The sequence below is a fragment of the Lissotriton helveticus genome, chromosome 3_2 (assembly GCF_964261635.1).
Source record: "Lissotriton helveticus chromosome 3_2, aLisHel1.1, whole genome shotgun sequence".
Lineage (NCBI taxonomy): Eukaryota > Metazoa > Chordata > Amphibia > Caudata > Salamandridae > Lissotriton > Lissotriton helveticus.
The window spans coordinates 326,222,089-326,238,508 of NC_136062.1; the positions used below are offsets into that span (position 1 = coordinate 326,222,089).

The 16,420-nt window shown below is 44.2% G+C and overlaps 1 protein-coding gene across 1 annotated transcript in view; it reads right to left on the reverse strand.

Moving 5' to 3' along the window:
* ANO3 (anoctamin 3) overlaps positions 1–16,420 on the reverse strand; it is a 1,634,736-nt gene that overhangs the window by 976,597 nt on the left and 641,719 nt on the right. Inside the window, exons 6-7 of the mRNA XM_078684212.1 lie at positions 15,309–15,440; positions 7,049–7,155 (exon numbers count right to left, since the gene is read on the reverse strand). Coding sequence (XP_078540338.1) covers positions 7,049–7,155; positions 15,309–15,440 — 239 coding nt within the window. The remainder of the gene's footprint in view (positions 1–7,048; positions 7,156–15,308; positions 15,441–16,420) is intronic.

Below are 16,420 nucleotides of genomic sequence, written 5' to 3' on the forward strand. Positions count from 1 at the left end.
CATGTCCCAACTGGCGAAAATAGGGTCCAAACAATGACCCCTCTGATGTGTGGCTGCAACATTTAGCAGGTTGAGCTGTATTTCTTGTAGGACAAGACGAACATCCTCTGCCTCCTTCTGTGAGGGTTCCTCTAGGTGTAGGTTCAGATCACCCAGCACCAACACTTTATTATGTTTAATCGCTGTCTGAGCAACCCCTTCTAATAAACTACTACGGAAGTTGCCCAGAGAGCCGGGAGGTCTGTATATTAGGATGCCCGAGATTGCCTCGTGTTGAGTCAGTTTGATATTAAATTCACCTGCTTCGCTGTCATCAATTTTTATTGGTTTTAATACACACTCAAAAGGGTGTTTGACAATGATAGCAATGCCACCTCCCCTCCCTTTTACTCTATCAAGTCTGTGGAGGGTGTAGCCTGGCGGGATGGTCTCCACTATATCTGGATCAGAGTGTTCTCCTAACCAGGTTTCAGTTAAAAATAATATATGCATGTCCTCATCCAATAAGAGATCCCACAGCTGGAGGGCATGTTTGCTGACGGATCTACAATTTAATAGGCCCCCTTTAGCTAGAATCGCTTCAGGGTCAGGGACATCGGGCGCTAAACATCTTCCTCTGAATGCACAATAAGGACAGGGACCTAGGTCCAGTGGCTCCATCGCATGGCGACACAGGGTGAGTAAAGGAGGGCAAAGGTCTCTCAGCCTCTTACTTGTGTAGGAGTGACTGCGGCATACGCAAGAAGTAGGGGTTCGGGCCCCTGGCCCCGGTCGGTCGCGGACGGGCGCAGACGGGCTTCGCTTAGGCGCGGCTTCGGCGCGCGTCCGGCGCGCCCGCTGCGCCAGCCCGCTGCGCCGTCTGAACCCTACGCACATTTTATAGGTGGTGAGGAGGGTGGGAGGTCGGCGCGACTAGAGTGCAGCCCCTGCCCACACCCAAGATGGCGCCCGCCGCCGCCTCAACCGAGAGTAAGAAACGGCTGGGCAAGGCTGTCAGCGACTAGAGTAGCGTGTGTAGGGGTGTCAGAGTGCCTCAGAATCAATTCCCACGTTATTCTAGGAATAAAAGCCCCCCTCAAAGTAAAAATTGTAGCAGTCACAAAACACGATCTAAAAACACAGTATTATCGCTGGCAGAGCAGAGGCTCGATGCTGCTCGTCTGGTAGCTCGCAGCCCCGCTGGCAGAGCAGAGGCTCGATGCTGCTCGTCTGGTAGCTCGCAGCCCTAGTCCTCCCTCTAGGGAGAGCTCTAACAGGCAGCGAGCAGCTCAAGAAACCCTGTTAAAATAGTCTGGGAGGGCGGGAGGCCGGCGCGACTAGAGCGCAGCCCCTGCCCACACCCAAGATGGCGCCCGCCGCCGCCTCAACCGAGAGTAAGAAACGGCTGGGCAAGGCTGTCAGCGACTAGAGTAGCGTGTGTAGGGGTGTCAGAGTGCCTCAGAATCAATTCCCACGTTATTCTAGGAATAAAAGCCCCCCTCAAAGTAAAAATTGTAGCAGTCACAAAACACGATCTAAAAACACAGTATTATCGCTGGCATAGCAGAGGCTCGATGCTGCTCATCTGGTAGCTCGCAGCCCTAGTCCTCCCTCTAGGGAGAGCTCTAACAGGCAGCGAGCAGCTCAAGAAACCCTGTTAAAATAGTCTGGGAGGGCGGGAGGCCGGCGCGACTAGAGCGCAGCCCCTGCCCACACCCAAGATGGCGCCCGCCGCCGCCTCAACCGAGAGTAAGAAACGGCTGGGCAAGGCTGTCAGCGACTAGAGTAGCGTGTGTAGGGGTGTCAGAGTGCCTCAGAATCAATTCCCACGTTATTCTAGGAATAAAAGCCCCCCTCAAAGTAAAAATTGTAGCAGTCACAAAACACGATCTAAAAACACAGTATTATCGCTGGCAGAGCAGAGGCTCGATGCTGCTCGTCTGGTAGCTCGCAGCCCTAGTCCTCCCTCTAGGGAGAGCTCTAACAGGCTCGCCGCCTTCCTCGAAGCCAACAACTCCCTTGATCCCTCACAGAACGGCTTTCGAGCCAAACACAGCTCCGAAACCGCCCTCATCGCAGCCACAGACGACATCCGAACACTACTGGACAATGGAGAAACAGTGGCCCTCATTCTTCTCGACCTCTCCGCCGCCTTCGACACAGTCTGTCGTAGCACTCTCATACAACGCCTCAACAACATCGGAATACAAGGAAAAGCGTTGGACTGGATCGTCTCGTTCCTCGCCGGAAGAACCCAGAGAGTACAACTTCCCCCATTCAAATCAGAGGCTACCGAAGTCATCTGCGGTGTACCACAAGGATCATCACTCAGTCCCACCCTCTTCAACGTTTACATGAGTCCACTCGCATCCATCGCGCGTCAACACTACCTCAACATCATCTCCTACGCTGACGACACCCAGCTGATCCTTTCCCTCACCAAAGACCCTAACTCCGCCAAAACCAATCTTCACGAAGGTATGAAAGAAGTAGCCGAATGGATGAAAACCAGCCGCCTAAACTTAACTCAGACAAAACGGAGGTGCTCATCCTAGGATCATCCCCCTCTGCCTGGGACGACTCATGGTGGCCTTCGGCTCTGGGCACAGCACCCACACCCACAGATCACGCACGCAACCTGGGCTTCATCCTAGATTCCTCACTCTCGATGACCAGACAAGTCAACTCCGTCTCATCCTCCTGCTTCAACGTACTTCGTATGCTCAAAAAAATCTTCCGTTGGATCCCCTCCGAGACAAGGAAAACCGTCACCCACGCACTAGTCACGAGTCGACTGGACTACGGAAACACCCTCTACGCCAGAATTACAGCCAAATTACTGAAAAAACTCCAACGTATCCAAAACGCATCAGCAAGACTCATTTTGGACATCCCACGCCAAAATCACATTACCGGCCACCTGAAAGACCTCCACTGGCTCCCCGTCAACAAGAGAATAACATTCCATCTCCTCACCCACGCACACAAGGCCCTCTACAAGCTAGGGCCCGAATGCCTCAACACTCGACTATCCTTCTACACACCCACCCGCCAATTAAGATCCTCCGATCAAGGCCTCGCCGCACTTCCGCGCATCCAAAGATCCACCATGGGAGGTAGATCCTTCTCCTACTTGGCGGCCAAGACCTGGAACTCACTCCCCACCCACCTCCGCCTTACACAGAACCACATCTCCTTCAGAAAAGAACTTAAAACCTGGCTATTCGATAAATAATGAACCCCATCCCCAAGCGCCTTGAGACCCTCTGGGTGAGTAGTGCGCTATATAAATTCTTGAACTTGAACTTGAACTTTCTTGTTTTTCTCCTGATTAACAAGGGTAGAATGATTGTAAGGTGTGGATAAGGAAACTTTCGATAATTCTGCACAGATGTAAATAATCTGTTGTTTGCTGGTTGCATACTTAGATGGCCACGTACATTGCATGTTGGAAAGGTTGCACAGCAGAGGTTTCTGTCATTTGTATTTTTCTGATCAAGGAGATGCAGGCTGCTGTTTACGTCTCACATAGGCGGCACATTAGCGGTCTCTACCTGGCATGCTGTATCTACTCTATGGGCTTACAGCCCGTCCATCACTTAATTTGTTACTTTGTGAGTCCTTTGCAAATGGTTGCTTCTTGTGCTCTGTTTTTGTTATATGTCCCTTCTTTATTTGTGTTGACCTTCCCATGGACCATGGCCCTATTACTTGTAGTCTTGCCCTTTTCTGCATGTAGGTTTGTTCAAGCATGCAATTTTTTCTTTTGTTTCTGCCCACATTTCGAAATGTCAGCTTTTCTTCCTGTGCAAGTTTACTGGAAAGCAATTCAGCAACAATTGCCGTAGTGCTAATAAACTTGTATATCAGCATTTAGCTTTTGCCATTCTGTTTCTGTTCCCTATTTTGTTTTCAATCAATTGTTTGGGTTTCACCATTGTTTTATTTTATGATCAGCATTTTTTTATGTTAGCACATGGAAAGCAGAGACTCGAACCCAGTAACCCAGTTCTGGAGGTGATAGCTCTGGATGTTATGCCACATCCTCTCAGACCAAGATCAAATGTTAGATGCTGTTTTTTTTCTCTGTCTTCAAAGTGATTGCTTAAATGATGTGCAGGACGTACAACATAGGGATTATCTAAGAAGAAGGACGGCGAGGGTGAGGAAGGAGAGCGGCCATGGCAAGGAGGAGGCAGCCACGGCAGGTAAGTCCCTTTTTTAAATTATTACAATTAATCTGGGAGGGTGCATAGTGGAGTGGCGCGAAATTCCATGGAGTTGTTTTCCAACTCCGTGGAACTTTGTGTAGGGGCACTACCCCAGCTCCGACCACCCTTAGTAATCAGGTGTGCTACTGTTTGAAGGGAATCCCCAGAATTAGAAGTTGCATATATTTTCTTATTAGAAATATCACCTTTTTGCACTTTTTGCATAAGCAGATTCATCCTTTGAATTGCTGCCTGCTTTCCATTTATAGGGTAGGGTTATCATCAAATGAGTCCTAGTTAATGGATCCAAAGAGATCAAAGCAATCAACTATCAGGAGAGCTATTTGATTGGTTTGGTTACATATAAACGAGTGAAATACTATTCTTGTAGAGTGCATTAGTACCCTCCTAGGGTGCCCGGGTATGAAGCGGATAACACTGGCAGTTGAAAATTACAATTTATTTGCTGTGAAAATAACCAGGTTTTCAGATTTTTTCATGGTGGCCAAAAGACAGACTATGCGCGAAGAAGTGTGGCTCACATCTAGTGAGGGAGCATGTATTGCAAGGTGTGGGAGTCATATAAAACAAATGAGACAGCATAACTAGTCAGGCATGCAATCAGTAACATTGAGGACAAAGGGAAATAGGTCAGAACCTACTATGCATAGACAATATGCAGCAGTCAATGGGCTTGGTAGTTTAGGGTTAGTTACATGGCCTGGTCACATGCCAGACCTTGACCCCAGAAAGCACAGCTGTGTCAATGGAGCAATAGCTGATGCATGGCCAGTATGTAGGCCTGATCTTGCACCCAAGTCTGCTGTGCATAGCCAGAGAAAATGCACAGTGGGCCTGTAGTATAAGGGCTGGCAAAGAATGTGTACCAGGAGCCAAAGGTACATAGCCAAAAACTATGAGCTCATGGTCCAATAGTGTAGGGCATGGTGCATGTTGCGGTCATGTCCTTCACCCACATTTCCCTGCCCATAGACAATAACCATTGGGTATGGAGGTGTAGAGGTTCGTGAAGGACCTTCTGTACATTATCGGCATGCATATGCCTAGGGCCAGGAGAAACTGAGGCTGATGCTGGGCCTGGTTGTAGACCAGAGCATGTTGGCAGACAGCATGGTGCATGACTTAGGGCCATGTTCAACAGACCTGGTGGAGTTGAACCTGAAGTGGTCGCATTCACACAGGTCAGGTCTTGTACCCAGAGATTACTGTGAGTGGCTAAATTATTTGTGCATTTTATTATATCAATTTAGGTGCTGGATGCAGCATCTAATGTAAAAGCTTTAATAACTTATCTATTCTGGTATGTGGTGGCACAACCAGGAGAAAAACGACTCATTCGCTGTGCTGTGTGGACACTCCCATCATAAGGACTCTATATCGCCGCAGCAGCCTCGTTGGAACCGTCGTAGCGTGATGCATCCCTGAAGCAGGCCCTCAAATTGCAAACGCTCATCAGCATTATCCCCGACGATGATGCACTACTCTTCATCTTAAACCCCGCAGCAACTTTGGAAGCAGTCAGAGCGTAACGCATCCTCAGGTCAGGAAACCGTAATGCAAACCGCCTTGTCGACATCCTTGACAACGACACAGGACCAAGCCTTACAGCGTTGCAGCATCCCAGAACCGACACTGTGTGATGCATCTCCAACCTTGACCTCCCATCAACTCAGATGCACAACACATCTTTGACGTAGGACCTCGCAATGCTCCACAACCAAGATTTGAGATATTCTTGTTCAGCAGGACCAACTGGAGACCTGTAGCTGGCCCGTGCTCCAATCACGGTGGGCCTGTACTTGTGACTTTGTCCTGGTCCGGCACAACCAGATATCCACAGTTACTGTCACTGAAATCTTTAAACCAGCATATCGTCAGTTCTACTAATTGGATCTTTGTCTTTTTGTTCTTGATTTATGTATTATAAATAACTCTCTTTTTCTAATGTGGTGAGGCATTATTCTTGTGTATTGCCTTCATGTTATTACTGTTTAAAAAGATGCACAAATACTTTTCACCTTGCCTTTGAGTTAAGTCTGACTTCTTTGTGCCAAGATACCTAAGGATTAAGCACAGGCTAATTTAGGTTTGCTTGTGACTTCACCCTGACAAGGGTTGTGGCTGCTGCTTGAGTAGGGTTTCACCTCCCTCAACCAGTATCCCACTTTCTTACACATATCATATATGACATTATAAATGGCAATGATAGAAAGAGGAAAGACATGCTTAACATCTTTAACTCGAAACTTACATACTCTTCATTTAGTCATTGCTCTAAGACAACATTCGCCTCCCAACTTCCTCCCTGAATTTCTTATTCCTAGTTCCAATAATGGTTTAAGGATTGGTATTTACATTTATGCCCCAATCGTAAATGTGCAAAAGAGAGTGAGAGACTCCAATTGGTTCATCTTTGTTGATTCTTCCAGGAGCTTTATTTACTACAAATAGTTTGCTTTGTTCCAAAGTTCAGAGCACATTGGTAAGAGGGCTTCTCGAATCTCATCCAAGCACTGTAGCTCAATTTGGCAAATCTGTCACAAGAGAATTAATAATAATCATCCACTTTGTCATCTAACAAGGAGAGTTGCATGCCATCCCAAAACACTTTGGTAAATGCAGACTAGATAGGCATCCTCTTTCTGTACATATTTCTGTAATATGATGAATTAATGTGATACAATTGTAATTTTATATTACAACCATGTCGGAAAGCATGCATTAAGTTCTGAAATGGAACTTCTTGTAAACATTTGAAATACTAAAAACTAGATTTCTGCCATGTTACTCTGACAGCATATGTTTTCAAACAAAACTACACGTTCTTTACATCTCACCGATTTTTGACTTTCCATCTTCATACTTCGTTCGTTGTAAAACATGATGTACTATTCTACTCCTGGTGGAATTGCTGAAGAATGTGTCTCTGTTGGTGATTGTGAAGCTGTATAATGAGATAAAACGCAATAATGAATACAAGGGTGAAATTCTTGTGAAAGAGTATGGCTTTTATTGTTCTTTTATTTTGCCTAATTCTAAAGATTCAAGGAAAAACATCCTAATGATTGATAGTTCATTTCTACTATCATTATGCCTGCACAAACTAATATTTGAATTTTTAGGTGGTTAGAAGCTGATGCTACAGAGGGATACATTCAGAGGTTTATCAGAACATTTCAATACAGTCTTTACTACATAATGCCCAGTGGGACATGCATTCCAATAAATAGGCTAATAATGAAACATGTTTAACACGTAATAATTCTGCTCTCGTACAGAAAATATTTACAACTAGTCTGTGCAGTTACAAATATAGGAGGTTTTTAGTAAAATATATCTATATTTTTAAATGTGTTCAGTTTTTACAAACCACAAATATTTCTCATTTAATTATTTCATGAACCTTTTCTTTAATGGTGGCAGAGACTGGTTTAATGTTTACTTCTAAGTGGTGTCATATCCGAAACAAATTTGTTTTCGAAAATATTTCAAATATCTCTTTTGGAATTTGAGGTTTGGGAGATTAAATTTTCTGATAAGGATACATTTCGCACATACTCAAGCCTCTGTGTCTAGAGGTTTATTTAATTAGCTTATTTGCATGTCATTGGGCTAGTACAGCCATTTCCTTACACAGTAATGTTTTCCTCTTATGTATGAAGCATAAAAAAAACAAATTGCTAGGGTGTCATCTCCCTTCAAGTGAGTGTTTGATTTGTTCAAACGCTCCGTCCATCATCCCCTTTTGTATCGCTTTGTTCGCCCTAAGTGTGGCAGGGTATGCTCAGACGTGAGTCCCTTGTTCACTTGGCCACTGGATTCAAGATAGCCTGGCTGATGAGGATTATGAATCCGAAACCGGTCCCAGGATGCTTGTTTCCGGTCCAGGGAAGACATGGCTTGGCAGTTCGGGCTGGACTGTTCCCATAAGGCACGGGGTCAGACTGATTTGCATATAGCCATGTCTGAACTGGGGTGGCTGAGTGAACTAAAGAATGGTGATGGATTAAACCCAGATCAGTTGACTGGGGGTGAGTGTTTGATTTGTTCAAACGCTCCGTCCATCATCCCCTTTTGTATCGCTTTATTCGCCCTAAGTGTGGCAGGGTATGCTCAGACGTGAGTCCCTTGTTCACTTGGCCACTGGATTCAAGATAGCCTGGCTGATGAGGATTATGAATCCGAAACCGGTCCCAGGATGCTTGTTTCCGGTCCAGGGAAGACATGGCTTGGCAGTTCGGGCTGGACTGTTCCCATAAGGCACGGGGTCAGACTGATTTGCATATAGCCATGTCTGAACTGGGGTGGCTGAGTGAACTAAAGAATGGTGATGGATTAAACCCAGATCAGTTGACTGGGGGTGAGTGTTTGATTTGTTCAAACGCTCCGTCCATCATCCCCTTTTGTATCGCTTTGTTCGCCCTAAGTGTGGCAGGGTATGCTCAGACGTGAGTCCCTTGTTCACTTGGCCACTGGATTCAAAATAGCCTGGCTGATGAGGATTATGAATCCGAAACCGGTCCCAGGATGCTTGTTTCCGGTCCAGGGAAGACATGGCTTGGCAGTTCGGGCTGGACTGTTCCCATAAGGCACGGGGTCAGACTGATTTGCATATAGCCATGTCTGAACTGGGGTGGCTGAGTGAACTAAAGAATGGTGATGGATTAAACCCAGATCAGTTGACTGGGGGTGAGTGTTTGATTTGTTCAAACGCTCCGTCCATCATCCCCTTTTGTATCGCTTTGTTCGCCCTAAGTGTGGCAGGGTATGCTGAGACGTGAGTCCCTTGTTCACTTGGCCACTGGATTCAAGATAGCCTGGCTGATGAGGATTATGAATCCGAAACCGGTCCCAGGATGCTTGTTTCCGGTCCAGGGAAGACATGGCTTGGCAGTTCGGGCTGGACTGTTCCCATAAGGCACGGGGTCAGACTGATTTGCATATAGCCATGTCTGAACTGGGGTGGCTGAGTGAACTAAAGAATGGTGATGGATTAAACCCAGATCAGTTGACTGGGGGTGAGTGTTTGATTTGTTCAAACGCTCCGTCCATCATCCCCTTTTGTATCGCTTTGTTCGCCCTAAGTGTGGCAGGGTATGCTCAGACGTGAGTCCCTTGTTCACTTGGCCACTGGATTCAAGATAGCCTGGCTGATGAGGATTATGAATCCGAAACCGGTCCCAGGATGCTTGTTTCCGGTCCAGGGAAGACATGGCTTGGCAGTTCGGGCTGGACTGTTCCCATAAGGCACGGGGTCAGACTGATTTGCATATAGCCATGTCTGAACTGGGGTGGCTGAGTGAACTAAAGAATGGTGATGGATTAAACCCAGATCAGTTGACTGGGGGTGAGTGTTTGATTTGTTCAAACGCTCCGTCCATCATCCCCTTTTGTATCGCTTTGTTCGCCCTAAGTGTGGCAGGGTATGCTCAGACGTGAGTCCCTTGTTCACTTGGCCACTGGATTCAAGATAGCCTGGCTGATGAGGATTATGAATCCGAAACCGGTCCCAGGATGCTTGTTTCCGGTCCAGGGTAGACATGGCTTGGCAGTTCGGGCTGGACTGTTCCCATAAGGCACGGGGTCAGACTGATTTGCATATAGCCATGTCTGAACTGGGGTGGCTGAGTGAACTAAAGAATGGTGATGGATTAAACCCAGATCAGTTGACTGGGGGTGAGTGTTTGATTTGTTCAAACGCTCCGTCCATCATCCCCTTTTGTATCGCTTTGTTCGCCCTAAGTGTGGCAGGGTATGCTCAGACGTGAGTCCCTTGTTCACTTGGCCACTGGATTCAAGATAGCCTGGCTGATGAGGATTATGAATCCGAAACCGGTCCCAGGATGCTTGTTTCCGGTCCAGGGAAGACATGGCTTGGCAGTTCGGGCTGGACTGTTCCCATAAGGCACGGGGTCAGACTGATTTGCATATAGCCATGTCTGAACTGGGGTGGCTGAGTGAACTAAAGAATGGTGATGGATTAAACCCAGATCAGTTGACTGGGGGTGAGTGTTTGATTTGTTCAAACGCTCCGTCCATCATCCCCTTTTGTATCGCTTTGTTTGCCCTAAGTGTGGCAGGGTATGCTCAGACGTGAGTCCCTTGTTCACTTGGCCACTGGATTCAAGATAGCCTGGCTGATGAGGATTATGAATCCGAAACCGGTCCCAGGATGCTTGTTTCCGGTCCAGGGAAGACATGGCTTGGCAGTTCGGGCTGGACTGTTCCCATAAGGCACGGGGTCAGACTGATTTGCATATAGCCATGTCTGAACTGGGGTGGCTGAGTGAACTAAAGAATGGTGATGGATTAAACCCAGATCAGTTGACTGGGGGTGAGTGTTTGATTTGTTCAAACGCTCCGTCCATCATCCCCTTTTGTATCGCGTCATCTCCCTTCAATGCCTATTCATACCATGTGATTGTATAAAGCCACCCTGAACACCATCCTGCTAGTATTGGTCACAAACACAGGGAGCGTCATGTAAGTATGCCACTAAAAGGTGTTGTACAGACATGTCTGACTTCTTCTAGATAAGAGATTAAGGGTGAGATTTAGATCTTGGCGGATAGGTTACTCCGTCACAACGGTGATGGATATCCCATCCACCGAAATATAAATCCCATTATATCCTATTGAATATATATTTCAGCAGGCGGTATATCCGTCACTGTGAGTAACCCATCCGCTGAGATCTAAATCAGGCCTTAAATACAGTTTAGTTAATCTACAATTGTGACAAAACTAGTTGGTGCGTTTTCAGGTCAAATCACTTTTAGTTTCGTATTAGGAAGGCCTCGCCTCAGTGTTGTAACCAGTTAACTGCTGCACTAGAGCTTTAGGATCCTTAACGTTTGTACCCACTGGTAAAGTCTGTTTGCCAAATAGGGGCTTTTTTTCCAGAAAGGCCTTAATTCCTGGGGATTGGACAGCACGGAGGAGCCGTTCTGCTGATCTGATGGGGACGGTCAGTTCAGTGCAAGTGCTGGTATCCCAAGATTTCATCATTCTGACTATAGGAACTGTTTGTTTTGTTTTCCTTGAGCTTGAATCTAAAACAGAAAAGATCTAGGAAAATTTGTACCTGTTGGCCAGTGTGCAAACCTAGATTTTTACCCCAAAATTGTGATTTTTGTGATCTAGTGTTAATCACTTCGGCTGTTTTAGAGAAATTAAGGTTCAAAATGTATACATATCTGTTGCCTCTAGACTCCTGCATGACTCCCCCGAGGCTGAAAATGAAAATAAAGTATTCTAATAAGCTGGTTATGCAGAATTGGCTTGTGTGTTCAGCGGGATCGACCAATGTGATTAGCTGGCCATAACATAAAGAAAACTGCTGCAGGCTGCCATTACAGGACTCTTCACAGTCCTCTGCTTGGTGCAGTCAGTACTGAGTGCCATTACTACTTATTTACATATTTCAAAGGTTCTGTTGGTTTGGAGACTAAATTGAACAGCAATATGGTGGATTGTCTTCAATGATGTTATTTGAGATGTTATCATTGATGTCATCAATGTCATTGAACATGTCATGAGTGATGTAATATGTGATGTCATAAGCAGTGAGTGGTTATGGTTAGCTCAGTAAACTATAATAGTTACATTTCAGTGTTTATATATATAAAATCATCCACACACACACACACACGTATATGAGTATGCTTGCTTAAATTAAATGTTTAAATCTTGCTTTTTATGGATGGGTGTGTATATCTGTATATGTATTGACTGATATTCATGGAAAGTCAGATTTAAGCATTTTAGGCAAACACGTAGGCTCATGATTTGCTGAAGCACTGCTTTGCAGTAAAATATTGGACGGCTCAGATGTGAGTCCCTTGCTCACTTTGCCACTGGATTCAAGCAAGCCTGGCTGAAGACGGCTGAAATGCCAGGAACTGGTCCTAGGAAGCTTGTTTCTGGTCCAGGGAAGGCATGGCTTGGCAGTTCGGGCTGGACTGTTCCCATGAGGCACAGGGTCAGACTGATTTGCATATCGCCATGTCTAAACTGGGGTGGCAGATTGGGCTAAAGAACAGTGATGGATTAAACCCAGATCTTTTGACTGGGTGTGAGTGTTTGATTGGTTCAGATGCTCCCTCCATCACCACCCCCTTTTGTACCGGAGAGTAAAATGAGGCATTTGCTGCTTGTTTGATTTTTAAATGCAAGTTTGGTTATTTAATTGCAAATAGTTTGAAGACAGATCATTTAAAGGAATAAGTAGAGTCTACTTTGTCATTCGGTTTTTGACGTGTTTTTGGTAATTTTTCAGTTTTGCTTTTAGCCTGAACACTCTATGTTTTACAAATTAAGCAGTGGATGTAGGCTTTTATTTTGGACTTATGTGGCTGCAGAGTGCTAGAGCTTGGAACTTGCTGCTTGTTTGTTCTTTGATAGGCAAATCCAGTTTGTTGCTTTTCTATTTATCTGCATTTACACTTATTGTATTTGTGTCAAAGGTACCATGCTTTTTTGGGGAGCAGATAGGTAGAAAGACCTGGAGTAAGTTTAATGTGACCAAATAGGTAGGTTAGCATAGATTAGCATTATAATAAAGCTCATCATTAAAAACTACAATACTAAACTCATCAGTATGGCATTACAGATTGGCATTGTCAATGCTTGTTTTTGTTATAATGCTGGAATAATCAGTTATTCATAAGTTTTACAGTACCTTTTCTGATATCGTGTATCTTTACCTTCAACTTGATATAGGCATTCTTTCTTACTGTATCAATATAATGTCTCAGTTGTTATCCTTAACACCCGGGAATGATTTGTGTCTCAGACCTAGACACCAAAGCCGAGAAAAATATAGTTCCAGTAAAATCTATTTATTCTCTCTGCGCTAATTTGTGTGTGATTACTCAAGGGGGGCTTTTTCACCAGGGCACTTCGCACAACATTCTTGTGTAATATAAAAGATTCACAAGACAGATAAAGAACCACAGACCAAACTGGTCCTTGGTCATGGGTTTGGCTGGTCATGTTATCACTATCAGCTTTGCTGTACTTTGGTCCGTTCATTACATATTCCTGTTTATTTAAAGCTGACAACTTTTATTCGTGCAACGTGTGTCAATTTGCTGCACAGTTGTCCCTGTTCACTTAACTCACTCAAAAAAAGGCAGTGGAGAAATTTGCATTTTCTTACTCATCCTCAGACACTGTGAGCCGGATCACAACATTATTTCACTGATGGTATTTTAAATGTTGACGTAAATTTAAGGCAGTCGTTGCTCGAAACAACTTTTACCATTGTATCATGACAGCAGTGGCAATTTGTGGGAAGAACCTTGTACGTATTTCTTGTCTGGCATCTTGTCGTGGTGGTGATGTATTCTGTGTTTTTGTGCTGCTGAGTTTTTTTGAGCTTCATTATTGCAATATGATGTTGTTGTGTTGCACTGAAATTGTGTTGCATTCTATCTAGAAGTAGTACATGCCTTTAAAATATCTGTGACAAGTAACTCTTTGCCAGTGGTAAAACAGCGCTGCTCCCCCTCTTAAAATATTTAAGTCAACAAGTCAGCCCAAAACTGTGGCAGGGACTCAATCCAAGATGTGAGTTGCTCAGTTTATGTGATACAGCCCTGAATCTTTAAATACAATACAATACCTGTAATAGAGTAACCGAGAGAAGTACAGCAGCAATAAATGCAGGTGTCGAGTTCTGTGACTCAATTCTGCTATTAATTACAATTCCAGGCATCGCATTACAGACAATTACCACAGTGTATCAACGCTTATAGCCGTCTGCATGCTTTGCATGAAAGTAACAAATAGAAAATGTTTCTCAAGTACCTGAAGTGTGTCACCCTAGAAATCCGTGCTGCTGGGCAGCTTAGAAACTATACCTAAGTATCTCTGTCCAGTATGCTATCTCCTCTCTTGCAATCAGCCTCCCGCTATCTTTTTCCTTCTTCTCCACCCTCCAATGAGACTTAAAACTTGACTGATATTCTATTTGTGCAAATACTGAATGAACAATTGCACACAAATACAAGATACGCTACACTACTTGTTACAGGTTTCAGAACCTCTCAGGACCCTTTTTCAGATGGTCCAGAGAAAGACATACATAACTAAAACACTGATAGGAATTGTATTGGTCCAAAAATAATGTCCTTAACACCTTTATCGAGATTCTCACAAATAACTATTGTGACAAAGCAACTATTTATAAAGTATAGCTTATCAAACTGCAGCACACTGGTAAAACAAGCATTGGTAAAAGCAACAGGCCACACGTTGACTGACAGATGTTGACTTTGTCATTGCTTTTTTTTTCTTTTTGTTAGTTTTGCTAAACTTTGTTAATAGCGAATCTGCTGAGCCTCTTCAATGAAAAACTGTGGCTAAAAGCAGCATCTTTTTTGTCTCCCAAACCACCGATTGCCATAATAGCCTTAGGTGGTGAACAGAATTACTTTGCGTGTGGACATACTCTCTGTGAATGTGATGAAGGCCGTTACTCACAGTAGAGTTAACCAAAGTCTGAAGCGCAGTGACCCACTGTCCCATGGTATATGCCGTAGTGGGAAGAATGGAAATGCGTATGACGCAATAAACGTCCGATGGATGAAGAGTGCTTTGATTTGAGTAAAACGGAATTTTCATACAAATATGTACATTAAAGATAATTAAAAAAAAACTAACAAAAGATTCTTCGATATGTGCTGCAGATCTTTTTTTTTAATCCATGTATTTATCAAAGATTCCAATTGTTTAAATTGAAAGATGTTTCAAGATGCACAATTCTGCTGTGTTGAGGTTCTCCTCCAACGAGCCTTCAGATTTTCTGAACTCTAACATTTCCTATTTTGAGGCAGTCAGTGCCACATTTTCGTACTTAATAATTGTGAACATTTGATAAAAGTTAATATGACCTTGTTGGGCAGGGCATGAATAAAGGAGGGACAACTGATGTGTCAAAATATTAAACAACAATGAAGCACATTTCTAAGAGAAACAAAATGTACACTCCAATTTGCAAACTGTTTAATTCAAGCACCACAGAAAGTGATCTCTTCACAATGCATCTACTTCTAAAAATGGTGAGCATAAGACTTTAATAATATGATGACCTACTGGTGAATGCGAGCACGGCTGAATGGGGCGGTGTAACAATCTGTCTCCTCCAGGTCCGGAAGTGCCTCTTTGTCAAGTTTCATCGGGTTTCTGGGCAACCAACTTTTCATCTGCCGGAAATTCCTTTGCAAACTAGGACAAAGAAGGCATACATTAAAATAAACATTTGCATTCGCCCTGCGCAGATGCTTTGACATGTCTCTAACTGACTGAGAAAAGCAAAGTACTGTTAAGCGACAAAAAAAAGACACACACCCATGCAGTTTTTTTCCTGTAAGTAAAGCTTAAAAAAAAAAGAATACAGATCATGGCTTCAGGTATTTTCACTGGGTTAGCCAAGGCAAAGTCTTTAAAGAGAATGAAAGCTGTCAAAAAAAGCATTGTAAGATGTGTTATAGCAACCATTCCATACATTTGCATATTAGACCTTCTGAGGTTCTCCCAGAATGCCCATTGCTGTCAGAATTTCAACATCCGACACATGCATAGCCACAGCTCAGTTCTGGGATCGATAATAAAATGCCTTGTTGTCTGTTAACCAGATCGGATCATTTGATACTCAATTTGTTGTATTTATTCTGACCTAGCAATTTTAACAAGCATTTGCAATGCAATATGTCTTGCAACTGTGCGACTTTGAGAAATTAACATTATAAATTTATAATAATAAAAGGCATTGTCATGTATAATACCAATATCACAAAGTTTGCCTAAAGCGAGACCTGTTGCATTGCAGAGTGCTATGTCCCTGAAGCAGGCGCTGCGCTCAGCATTCAAGTTTAGCAAAAAAAAAGAAGAGCTGAAAGAAAGCGCTGTGTCCCTGAAGCGGACGCCACATTTAGCTTAAAAGTGTTAAAAAAGAAGGGTCTGCTATTAACCCGTGATTGCTGTGGGGTTAGGGGTCAGCCACTTTCAAAGTTAGAGCGGCATAGCACTCCATCCGAGAAGATGCCGACATTGACCTGTGTGGGCCCGCTGCAAAAACATGAAGCCACCATTGTCCCCATTATTCAATAAACAAAATAGTGCTCACCAACTCATGACGCAGACCTTGTAACAAGCCAAGTAAAAGTCCAGTCGTTATGGGTGGTAACAAATGCAGACAAGGTGCT